This window comes from Dipodomys merriami, unplaced genomic scaffold (assembly GCF_024711535.1).
Source record: "Dipodomys merriami isolate MVZ:Mamm:240054 unplaced genomic scaffold, mDipMer1.0.p SCAF_14, whole genome shotgun sequence".
In the NCBI taxonomy this organism is placed as follows: Eukaryota; Metazoa; Chordata; class Mammalia; order Rodentia; family Heteromyidae; genus Dipodomys; species Dipodomys merriami.
The window spans coordinates 20,129,486-20,141,894 of record NW_027202715.1 but is presented as its reverse complement, the minus strand read 5'-3'; the positions used below and the strand labels follow the sequence as shown (position 1 = coordinate 20,141,894).

At 36.5% G+C, this 12,409-nt stretch overlaps 1 protein-coding gene across 2 annotated transcripts in view; it reads left to right on the top strand.

Moving 5' to 3' along the window:
* Positions 1-6,184, top strand: part of Tet1 (tet methylcytosine dioxygenase 1) — an 87,483-nt gene extending 81,299 nt beyond the window's left edge. For both annotated transcript variants that reach the window (XM_070020966.1, XM_070020967.1), the window contains exon 12: positions 3,070-6,184. In XM_070020966.1, the coding sequence (XP_069877067.1) occupies positions 3,070-3,665 (596 nt within the window). In that variant the 3' untranslated portion in view covers positions 3,666-6,184. The remainder of the gene's footprint in view (positions 1-3,069) is intronic.
* The last annotated feature ends 6,225 nt before the right edge of the window (positions 6,185-12,409 follow it).

The following is a 12,409-nucleotide window of genomic DNA, read 5'->3' as shown; positions in this document are numbered from 1 at the left end:
AAAACCTCAGACATTATATTTAGCTATGTCTCTTACTTAAAACTCTCTAATCCCTTGTCTTGCCTATTTCAACAATTGAAGAAATCATTGTCCTGGATTTCTGTCTGTTATTGGTTCTCTTCTGTTGTTGCTAGAGCAGAGTTAATGTCATATTTTTAACACCAGAGAGGGACTAATATCTAATTGACACATTTCATGTCTAGTATCACCTAATGTCTGATTCTGCTTTGTGCTTATTTTTTGTGATGTTAATACTGATTCCTGGGTCAGGCGTTGTCAGCCTGATTCAACCCTTATGTAATGATTCAAGAAACATCTTAATCTCTATGTTGTTAATTTTATTACAACAAATTTTGTCATTTCTTTTCTCTTACTTGCTTAATCATTTGTGCTTATTTTTCAGTTCTCAAAATACTAGTTTCTTAGTATCTTACTTTCTGAAATTTAATATGATTTTAGTCTCAGAAATGTTCTCACATAGTGCATATTTACTTTTTTATGTATTGTCAGTGCGTATTTATTTTTGACCCCAATCTAAATTGTAGAAACCCCTTACACCTGGTTTTTTTTTTTTATTGTCACAGTCCTAATTCTTTTAAACAGCAAAATGTTCTAGGCTTATATAATGCTGCCCCATATCTAAAATCATCCATTTCTCTGAGGAGTCTAAAGAAAAAAAAAAAAAGAATACATCATGGATTTATACTGATTTCCAAATTTAGAATTACAGGTTAGTACTGAGAATGTAGCTCAGGGATACAGTATGTGGTTAACACTTAAGAAGAATTCCCAATTTTCAAAAAAAAAAAAAAAGGAAGAAATATGCCAGGTAGGCCTTAGTTCTTCTCACTTTTATACCTATAACGCAGTTTTTAGAAGAAGCAATAATTCAGGCATTTTGTGCCATTTCTAATTGATATCCTTATATGTATGCTAATTGTTCATTTTTAAAAAATTGTTATTTTTGGTCCTAGATATCAAGCCCAGCACATTCAAGTTAATACGCTAGACAAGCTCCCTTCTACTGAACTATATCCCCTATCACTGGCTGTCCTTTTTTAGCTTCTTACATTATTTCACAGTCATCCTTACATATGATTGCTTGATATTAGAAACTGTATGCATCATATTTTTCCTACGGATTTACAAGTTTACCCATAAAGTTGGGCACCAGTGGCTCCTGCCTATAATCCTAGCCACTCAGGAGGCTGAGATCTGAGGATGGCAGTTCAAAACCAGTCTAGGCAGTAAAGTCACCGTGAGACTTAACCTCTAATCAACCACTCAAAAAACTGGAAGTGGAGCGATGGCTCAAAGTGGTAGAGTGCTAACCTTGATCAAAAGAGCTCAGGGACAGTGCCTAGGCCTTGAGTTCAAGCCCCACCACTGACAAAAGAAAAAAATTTTTTTAAAGTTTACCCGTGAGACTTAAAAAATACATTCAGCAAGGTCAATCAAACTCATTGCTCTTTTAAAAAATATTGTTTTTTCTTTTTCTTTCTTTTTTCTTTTTTGTTGGTTTGGGGCTTAAACTCTGGGTCTAGGTGCTGTCACTGAGCTCTTCTGCTCAAGGTGAGAGCTCTACCAATTGAGCCACCGCGCCACTTCCATTTTTCTGGTGGTTAATTGGAGATAAGAGTCTCAGGGATGGGGCTGGGAAGGTGGCTCAGTGGTAGAATGTTTGCCTTGCAAGCATGAAGCCCTGGGTTCGATTCCTTAGCACCACGTAAGCAGAAAAAGCTGGAAGTGGTACTGTGGCTTAAGGGGTAGAGCGCTAGCCCTAAGCAGAAGAGTTGAAGGACAGCGCCCAGGCCCAGAGTTCAGGCCCCAATGACTGACTCCCCCTCCCCCCCCAAAAAAAGCCTCAGGGACTTCCCTGCCCTATCTGGCTTTGAATCATATCCTCAGATTTCAGCCTTCTGAGTAGCTAGGATTATAGGCGTGAGCTACTGAGGCTTGCCTTAGAAAATCTTATACTAAGACACGGAGTTACATGCCTATGTCGTTGCCAACCCAGGCACAGCTAATGAGACTCTGGTTAGGGTCATAGCTCAAGTACTTCAATCCCCAGTAACAGGCATGTTTGTTGTTGTTTAACATCTTCCTTCCCTTTACTTATCTGTTTCAATTGGTCTCGTCACATGGTACACAGTGCTGTTCTCTTGAAGGTTTTTATAAAGTCACGTTCCCTGTTTGAGTCAGACTTGGAGCTGCTGAAGCTTACTCAGATGTACTGTTGTCTGCTTTCCAAAGCTCACTCCTTTACTCTCTGCAATTTGTTGTTCTTATGTATCCTCTCTCCCCCAAATTTAGAACTAACTCAGGATTGCTAAGCATGTTTTCTAACACTTCAGTGAGTCTTCCAGTATGTTGGTTGGTTTTAGGATCTTTCTGTAGGCCTAGGCCACCCTAGAATGTGATCTTCCTCTGTGTCACTATGATGACAGTCAACCATCGATTGAGATGCAGTCTTAAGTCTTAATGCTCAGCTTGCACAACTGCTATCCTATCCCATAATTGTTGTCTCCAAAGAAGCCAGTTAGAATCCTGAGCCACCGTGTCCAGTTAACAAATGAACTGTTTTTTCTTTTTCAAAATGAGATCATACAAGATCTAAATATCTTTAGATCACTTTTAGTATTTTGTTCTTTTAAACAATGAACAATAATAATTTTATTTAAAACTTTGCATTGACTTCTGATTGCTTCCCAGGGCAAGAATTCTCGAAGGGCTTAGGGTTGATAGTGTCACTAAATGGTAGAATACTTGCCTAACATGTGCTAGACCGTACATCCAGAGAGATTGTAAATGTTGTGGTCCTATTGGCCTCACTGCACCTTCCCTCATCTGGTGCTCTACCACTTGAGCCACATTTCCATTTGCAGCTTTTTGCTGATAGCTGGAGTTATTCAGACAACTCTAAAAGGTATTCCTCTATTCCATCCATTCTCACCCAGTGAAAGAAGCTACTAGGGCTGCTGGGGGATGGGCTGGAATCTCACAGCCTGGACAAGTGCTCCCCCCTCCTTTCCATAGCCAATACCCTTGCTTATTCTGAGCCTCCCACAGGTCCAGCTGAGCAGCTAACTTCTAGTCAACCCAACCAGCTGCTGCCATTAGTCACTTCCCGTCCTGTAGTAGAAGATGAGCTGCATTCTGAACCAGATGAGTCTCTCCTATCTGAAGACCTGTCAGCTGATGAAGAGAACCTGCCCGACATCGAGGAGTATTGGTCAGACAATGAGCCCATCTTCTTGGATCCCAATATTGGGGGTGTGGCAATAGCACCCACACATGGCTCCATTTTGATTGAGTGTGCAAGGCGAGAGCTTCATGCCACCACTGCTTTGATCCACCCCAACCGACTTTTACCTTGTCGCCTCTCCCTTGTATATTACCAGCACAAAAATCTGAATTTGCCCTTACATGGTTATGAACACAACAAGATTAAGTTTGAGGCTAAAGAAGCTAAGAATAAGAGAATGAAGATTTCTCATCCAAGTGACCTGGCAGCTAACTGTATTGAACAGTCCCCTGAAAGTGGAGTAAATGAATTGAGCCTAATTCCTTCTCATAAAACAATAACATTGACCCATGACAACGTTGTCACTGTTTCCCCTTACGCTCTCACACAGGTGGCTGGACCCTATAACCGTTGGGTCTGAAGGTGTACTCCCACCCCCTTTTAAATAATGCCTTTGGTAGTGCAGTGTATTTTTTCAAGGTGCTGTTTAAAGAAAGTTATGTTGTGGTTTACTATATCTTCATCTCCCCCATTTCAAGTCTGAGGTAAAAATTTTAAGAATGGGGTGGGTATTTAACTGTGACTATATTTTGAAAATTAGTAGAAGGTGCACATTTTAAGTAAAAATAAAATTTTTATAGTTTTAAATACATTCAGAAATGTTTTGGTTAGGTGTTAACCTTGATAGAGTCACTCAGTTTGGTGCTTTAAATTAAGTCTGTTTACTATGAATCAAGTCATTTTTAGAGGATTTTAACAGGTTCTTGTTCTGTGATGTAAAATCAAGACACAGTGTTAACTCTACACAGCCTCTGGTGCTTAACCACATCAACACAGTTAAAAATAAGCTGAATTATTATTTCATGGTGCCATTCGTTCTGACATCTTCCAATCATTGCTAGAAAACTGGCATGCTCCTTTGAATAAACCAATGAAAAGCTTTCTTTCCTTCCTAAACTTTTTTCCTGCATAAGTTTATTTGTTATTGTTAGTAATGGTTGGAGGCTGTTCATAAACTGTAAATATATAAATATATATTTTAAAAGCACTTTCTATTTTTAAAAGTAACTTGAAATAGTATAGAAGAATCCTAATGTCTATTGTTTGTGCATATTTGCATACAAAAGAAATCATTTATTGCTGTGTAGAGTTCCATGTTGTTGACTGTCATATATATTGAAAGCATATATATGGTTTATGTTCTTTGAATGTGTTCTTTCACATTACATTTTAGCTACTTATACAAAATAGTCAATCTCAAAATTGGAGTTAGATATCACCAATATTAGTGAGTGTTGGGATACTAAAATAGTGGTATCTTCTGATTTATTGAGGACCAGTGTCCCCAATAAATTATTTTCATCCCAGCCTTTTCAGTATATCCCATGAAAGATGTTTCCAGAAGGAGTTAGGACAAAATGGAATTCAGGAGAGTCAAATGCTTCTACTGTTTCAAGTTGATTAAATGATAAAATGGATCCAGAAATCTACCTATTCAATTTGCCTCGTTTCTTCAGAACTCATTCTGAAACGTTTGAAAAAATATGGTCCCTAGTTAAATGACAGGAATGATATTAGAGACCTGGCTTTGTCCACGAAAAGCCAATGTACTCAATGACCTTAGCTTATTGCATTTGAGAAAATGTAACTCAAATAAATTGCCTATGTTCTAGGTAATAGGAAAAATAGACATTCCCATTGGTTTATTGAAAAACAAAAAGGATTGCCCAAACAATCTTTAGAATACAAAGAACCTTCCATGAAATACTTGATTCTTTTAAAATGCAGAGGTGCTACAACACAAACTATCAGAATCTCGAGTATAGGAAAACCTAATGGTGCTTTTCCTTTGGAAATGCCATAGGAAGCCCACAACTGCTAACTCTCATCCTTTTTGGTGCAAAAGCAAATAGCTCCAACAAGCTCTCTAAAGAAAAATTCATTTGTAACTTATTAAAATAATATATGGTGCAAAATATTATTTAAAGCTTTTGACAAAATTCAAGTAAAGGAATACGAAGGGATTGTAAATAACAAAATGTCCATTAATAGACCATCATCTTATACAAGTAGAATTCTGCTTCTTGAATATGTAAAATGGGGTGTTCATTGAGTTTTAGGATTTTGTGTGCCTTAGATTTCCATTTAAAAATGTATTTTTTTTTAGCTTACACTTCTTATGTAAGTATATGAGTGATTGTTCAGCTGCTTCAATAAGATATTTACTGGTCTTACACATCAGGAATTCACCCTTTTAGATTTTTAGGCCTTAGCTCCCCCTAGAAATTGTTTCCTTACCAGATTTAATGGATGAAATTGCCACCATGGCTTTGTCCCTCCATCTTTCCATTCTTCCAGTGCATGAATGCCTGTGCAATTCAGTTGTTGATTTTGTTTTCCCCTGAATTATCGTCTATATCATAGTAAACCTTAAAATTTAAATCCTAAATAATTCCTTTGTGAAATACATATTTTAATAGCAAATTATCATGATCATAGATATATAGTAAGTTCAAATTTGTTTCTGACTTTAACTTTCTTAATGGCTAAACATTATACACCAATATTGATTAATAGGGCCGTTAGAATTTGTGAAGCTAGTTGCAATTTACCAAAACAAGTATGGGAACGTGCCGATTTCAAGTAAAATGTTTTCATTCTGTTTCTGTAATTAACATGATGAGTGGACTGCCTCAATCAATAATCCAGCTTTGGGAAACACACACTTCCTACTCTGTTGGAATTTCAGTAGTTTACCATCCCATTCATTCTCTGCCCTGTGGTTTTGTTTTTGTTTTGTTTTGTTTTTCAGTGTCTTGTAGGATTTGTGATTGTATGCTGGATACACTGCTTTAAAAAATGCTGTTTCTCATGAAGCAAGAAAATAAATTGGTTTGAAATTACATTTTCACCCATAAGACTTGTCATCTAACATTATTTCTATACTATCGGTCTTACTGTAATGGTTACCTATTCTCTTACCTCTTATAGTACTCAAGTTGTATTTTGTTGAGTCTTATAACCTTATAAACTATAATTATAGAATAACTTGTTACAGTCCCCTTAGATATCAAATTCCTCAAAATTCCATTTCTAATGCTATTAGGGATTTTTTTTTCTGCTTCCGGTGCTTGTCAACCTTACCTACATTTTGTTTCTAATTCATCCACACAGTGCCCAATTACACCTTGTCAATTAAACCTAATTGAGCTATATGGTGCAAAGTGATGGTATCTGAAAATATATAGTTGTAGGTAAGTTTTTGTATTATGTTTACATTTTAAATAACTCCAACTGCTTTATTACTCATTCTGCATGTGGATGAAGTAATTTCATTTGTTAAAATAAATAGAAGTGTAAGCTGGGTGCCAGTGGCTGTGTGCTTGTGGCTCACTCCTCTAATCCTAGCTACTCAAGAGGCTGAGATCTGAGGATCTAGGTTTGAAGCCAACCCCAAGCAAGAAAGTCCATGAGACTATCTCCAATTAACCACCAAAAAAGCTGAAATGGAGTTGTGATAGAGTGCTAGCCTTGAGCACAAGAGTTTTGGGATAGTGCCCAGGTCCTGAGTTAAAGCCCCAGTACTGAGTGGCACAAAAAATATACTTGTATGTGTGTGTGTGTATATATATATATATGTATATGTATATATATATTTAGAACTTTACTAGAAGAGATTCATAAGCAATTTACTTAAGACCTAACCCTGATTCATAATTAATTGAGTACATACCCTTGTGTAAATGAGCTACTGACTTCATTTATATGAAGTGGCCTACTTTCTAATGTTTGTAGTCACCTAATTATCATTGCACAGTTGCATGTAACAAATTTACCCAAGCCTAGTCTTTAAACAAACTACAATAACCTATTACGTTGGATGAAGTTATAATACTGCATGACAACTTCGATCAGTTGGGCACATTTCCTTTGAATGTGCCAACCCAATCAGCAGATGTATACAACCTTTATGTATAGCTACCTTCAACTTCAGAAATTGATGCATGGAAAACTTTTTCTTTCTAGATTCAATAAAATTGTGAAGTTTGTCAGTAGCAATTGCTAACAAAAGAATGAGGAAAGGTGATCAAGTAATAAATTCTCAGTGGTAGGTATTCAGTTGGGGCCCAGAGAGCAGATTTCAGTGTCAGTATGTAGTGAGATGTTAGACAGTTAAAGGCCATTTTGAGTTTAAGAGAACTTAAAAAATACAAACATACAAAAAATAAATGTAGCAAAAAAAAAGGGAAAAAGCATTTTTGGGGGGAGAAATTATTTTGGTACAAAAATAAAGCAATTACCTTATAATTTTTTCTTTTTTTCTGGAACTGGGGCTTGAACTCAGGAATTCATGGTGTCCCTTAGCTTATTGCTCTAGGCTAGCACCCTACATTTGAGCTGTGGACAACTCTGCCACCACCATGAATTTGCTTTCTTTTTCTTTTTTCTTTTTCTTTTCCTCTCCCTTAGCACAGAGTTTCAGGGACTATTACAAAGGAATTTAAGTTGACATTTCCTTGCTGCCAGTTCCATGAGCTTTGTGTGGGAATGAGCTTACTTTGACCTGTGAAGTTGTCCTGTTAAACTCATTCTTTTGTGGCAAAAATACTGGGCCATTTTGATAAGGATGTACCAAATGCTTATGTAGTAGACTTTCATTTTTCCCTGGAACATAGCATTCTATATACAGACTTAGAGATAATCAAGGGAAGGATATTTGCATTTTTTATATTCAGTATATTACCTAATGATGCTCATACAATACCTCCATTTCCCCCATGTCCCAGCAGTTGATGAGATGTGGCTTTCCACATAAATTGTGCCTATCTCCTCAACTTGTTAGTAAATATCTTGCTTCTTCACAAGTCAGCATAGCACACTCAAAGTAGAAGTAATAGAATCACTACTGATCGCAGAAAGGATCTGGAATTATCCAAAATCAAATCATGCTCCTTGTTGGGCTTTTCACAGCTTTGCAAAACGATTTGTCATCTGAGGCTTTGGAAGGCAACTGAGCAAGTCAGCAGAAGCTGAATTGGTGTATTTTCTTAGGATGTGTTAAAATTCTTGGGCATGTATTCCTTTCTTCGATTTGTTGAATAGCAACTGAATCCATCTATTTCCTTAGATGATTGAGCTAGCTTTTATGTAGAACATTAGGTTTGTCTGCATTGAACCCTACAAATTTTCACTTACTTCTTCATGTTTGTTTTCCTGGAGACAAGGTCTCACTCAGTATATTGCCCAGGCTGGCCTAGAACTTTTCCTGGTTTTATGCCATCTACCTCCCACGCAGGTGAATGCTATAGGCATAGACCACTGTGCCCAGCTTGAATGAGTTTGTTTTGTTGTAGTTGTTTTTTCTAAGTATCAACCAGTTACTATTATTTGCCCTAAGGCATTTTTTATACCCTAAATTATTCCAAAACTATCCCCTATTTTGCTTCTCTTTATTTCCCCATCTCTCTTAAGGGCCACATAGTATGGTCAATTTTATCTTATTGTTACATTCAAGTTAATTTTCCTAGCTTTAAGATGCCAGCATTAATCAATTCCTTATTTCCCTCCTCCTTCCCCAAATAATGCTTATCCTAGTTAGGTCTCTAGTTACCTTTCAGTTTGTTTAGCTGCAATTAGCCTTTAATGTTAAAACAGAACTTGGTCCAGCATAGACTGTTATAAAATAAAATTAGGTGTTATAACTCATCTCTTGTTAGAATGAGTTTGAAAACTGTTAGTAAATAGTGTAGACCTAGTTCTAAAAAGAGAGTCTGCCCCTAGCAGCTTTTTTTTTTTTTTTTTTTTTGTCGGTCGTGGGGCTTGAACTCTGGGCCTGGGCGCTATCCCTCAGCTCTTCAGCTCAAGGTGAGCGCTCTACCACTTGAGCTACAGCGCCACTTCCGGTTTTCTGGTGGTTTATTGGAGATAGGAGTCTCACGGTCTCTCCTGCCCGGGCTGGCTTTGAACCGCGATCCTCAGATCTCAGCCTCCTGAGTAGCTAGGATTACAGGCGTGAGCCACCAGCGCCCGGCCCCTAGCAGCTTTTATGTAAGACATTATCTCATATATTTTGCAGCTGTCAGAAAGATTTTCATCTTAGGAGGACAAGTATAGGAAAGTATTCTCCATTTGGCAAAGTATAAACTTGACAAGAAACACAGCTTGTTATTTTTTTCTGTTTCTCATTTTACTGAAGCTGGAAAATCAGTAAGTAAAGTTTCATTCTGTTCACTTCCTTAATCTTTTCCTTGCATCTTCAGAATCTGTGGTGGGCTGGGGTATAGCCCAGTAGTACAATGCTTGAGACCTGGATTCAATCCCCTGATCTGGGGAAGGGAGGGGAAATGGCAGGGATGGGAAGAAACAGAAATTACTAAACCAAGTACTATGGTACATGCTTGTTACCCCAGTTTTTATGGGGCAGGGAAAGGAGTTTGAGGCTGATGGGACTATATAACAAGACCCTATCTCTGAAAATCCAGTTTGTTGAATGTCAAATATAAATTTTCTGACTGTAGACTGAGTTGGTAATTAGATCTTATCTACAGATACAATTTCTTTGTGTTTATTTGTTTGTTTTTTAGTTCCCAATCACAATTTTTTGGGGGGGGAGGTTTCTTTTCCTAGGTCTTTAACTCAAGGCCTGGGCACTGTACCTGAGCATTCGTGCTCAAGGCTAGCACTCTATCACTTTGAACTACAGCTCCATTTCTGGCTTTTTGGTGATTAACTGAAGATAGGAGTCTCACAGACTTTCTTACCAAGGACAGCTTTGAACTGCAATCCTCATATCTCAGCCTTCTGATTAGCTAGGATTATAGACATGATCCACTGGCACATGACCTGTAAATGTAGTGATATAAATTTACTCCTTTGGAATTCTTTGGTAATATTGGTTATATTGAGAACTCGGGTTTGTTTTTTAAGTTTGAGTCTCTCCATGACGTAGAACTTGCTTGATTGGCTTCAGATTCATAAAGTATCTATTTCTCAGGTTCACCTGAACTTAAGATCTTTCTGTCTTTGCCACTTAGGTACTGGGATCACAAGGGTATGCCATCACATCCAGATAGTAAGAGGAACTATTATTCTATAATCCAGATGAGAATGTTATTTACACAAATGAAAACTAATAAGGAAATAGAAGCTCCTTAAAGCACTGTAGGGAAGTCTGGATGGTAAGGAGGGAATGTGGTGCTTTTATTAACAACTAAAGGTTCACACTGTACCCACTCAAAAGTAAGACATACTTTTAATAGGTCTTGTCTCTTATTTACACCAGTTGTCTGTAAGTTACGACTAATATGAAGAACTTAAAAGCAAGCTCAGTAATAATACAAATTGGCTACTGTGTTTTCTACTATGTAGGTTTTTAGGCTGTTTTTCTGCAAATGGTGAGACAGGGAACATCTTTTCCATTTTGAAGATGAGAAATATCCAGTAGCTATCCCAGGGCAGGCAGTAATTCAACCAATTCAGACTGCTAAGTGCATTTCTGTTTCAGGAATTGAATTAGCAGAGTGCTTCTGAATCCCGTCCCTTGATAAAAATGTCAGACCTGATCTAAAGTAATATAAAACCATGTCATTTATAAGACATGCTTCTGAAATATTTAGTTTCCATTATTTAGCCATATGAAAAATGTTTCCTCAAATTCCCTAGAATTCTGCATTAGGGCTTATATTTATGATCATTGATATTTTTCCCTTTTTTGAAAAGGCATATATACACACACTCATAATAAATATATTCCTTTACTAGTAAAACAGGAGATGTCTTCTAAATAATTTCTTCTAAATAGTTTTCTTTTTAATATCACCCTAAAAATGACTAGGGGCAACACCTCATAATCAAAATTCAGTGTATTATTTTTCTTTCAGTGTAGGTTTCTTGAAGGAAATGGTGCTAGGTTAACAATTTTAGTTCCCAGATCTTTGAAATAAAATGCAAGATGATTGCCATTTTTAGTAAAGTCTTTGGATTATTTGAATGTCTTTTTTGTTCTGCTTTCTTTTTAGCTACATAAAATCTGCTAGTCAAATGTTAAATATATGTTTGCTTAGAGAATTAAGAGATATACTGAGATGTATTTGTAAAGTTTTTAGTTACCCATTAATCTAGGTTATTTTAATAACCTATATAAAAAGGAAGGATATTTTGACTCTTCTATCAGTATATTTTGGGTCACAAGGGAAAAAAAACCCTGACCAAACAACCTTGAATATTCAAATAAGCCTCCTTTTTGATGACTTTTCTAAGTTTAGAAACTTCCTTTTCTCTATTTGTGTTATGACATAATAGCTATTTGTGCTATGATAGAATGGCTGACTATATACAACTTTACAAAAACAGCTCTTTAAACAAAAAGATGAAATATTTTTATTGCAATGTATGGTCATATTTTTTTTAGCCTTTATGGAGATAATGTTGTGATAGATGCTTTAAGAGAAATATTTTTTCAGAAATGGTTTTATAGTATAAACAAAGGGCAGCTTTGAATCGTGATATGTGGGTGGATGGTGCTATTTGGGTTACTCAAAAAAAAAAAAAAAAAAGAGCAAAAAGATGGAGTGTTCCCTATAGAGAAACATGTTAGAGTACTTGGTAAAGATCTAAGCGCCAATCTCTAGCTTGTTGACTTTCATGCTATATGGTGACCTACCTACCACAGAGCATATTAATGGCTTGGTTTAAAGGAGGAGCCAGAATGTTTATTATCTTTGGTCAGATTCTTTACATTGAAACATAGTAGTGTTGAATTCCCTACACAGAAATATCAATGTCAGAGTTCATATTTGTGGTCTCTACCTGACTTCTCTCTTTGGAATATACTTACTATTTATTTTTGCCTTTGGATTTTTACTTTGGGAGATTCTTTTAACCTATTGCTGTCCTGCTGTATTATGTCTCATACATTGAAATGAATTCTTTTTTATTTGCTTTCTAAACACAAAATATCTGACTGAGTTCCTAACATGAGAAAAAAGTTAAAGAAAAAGCACTTCACCATGTATGGGGTGGGGGGGGGGATCATTTGTGATCATTTTACTATATGATTAATCTTTTAGTCCTCTGCAGACAAGGGAACACTTCCTTAAAGTACTTGAAGACTTGTGAGTTGGAATTGCATGTTACTTGAAAGATCTAATTAAGCTAAATTTTGGT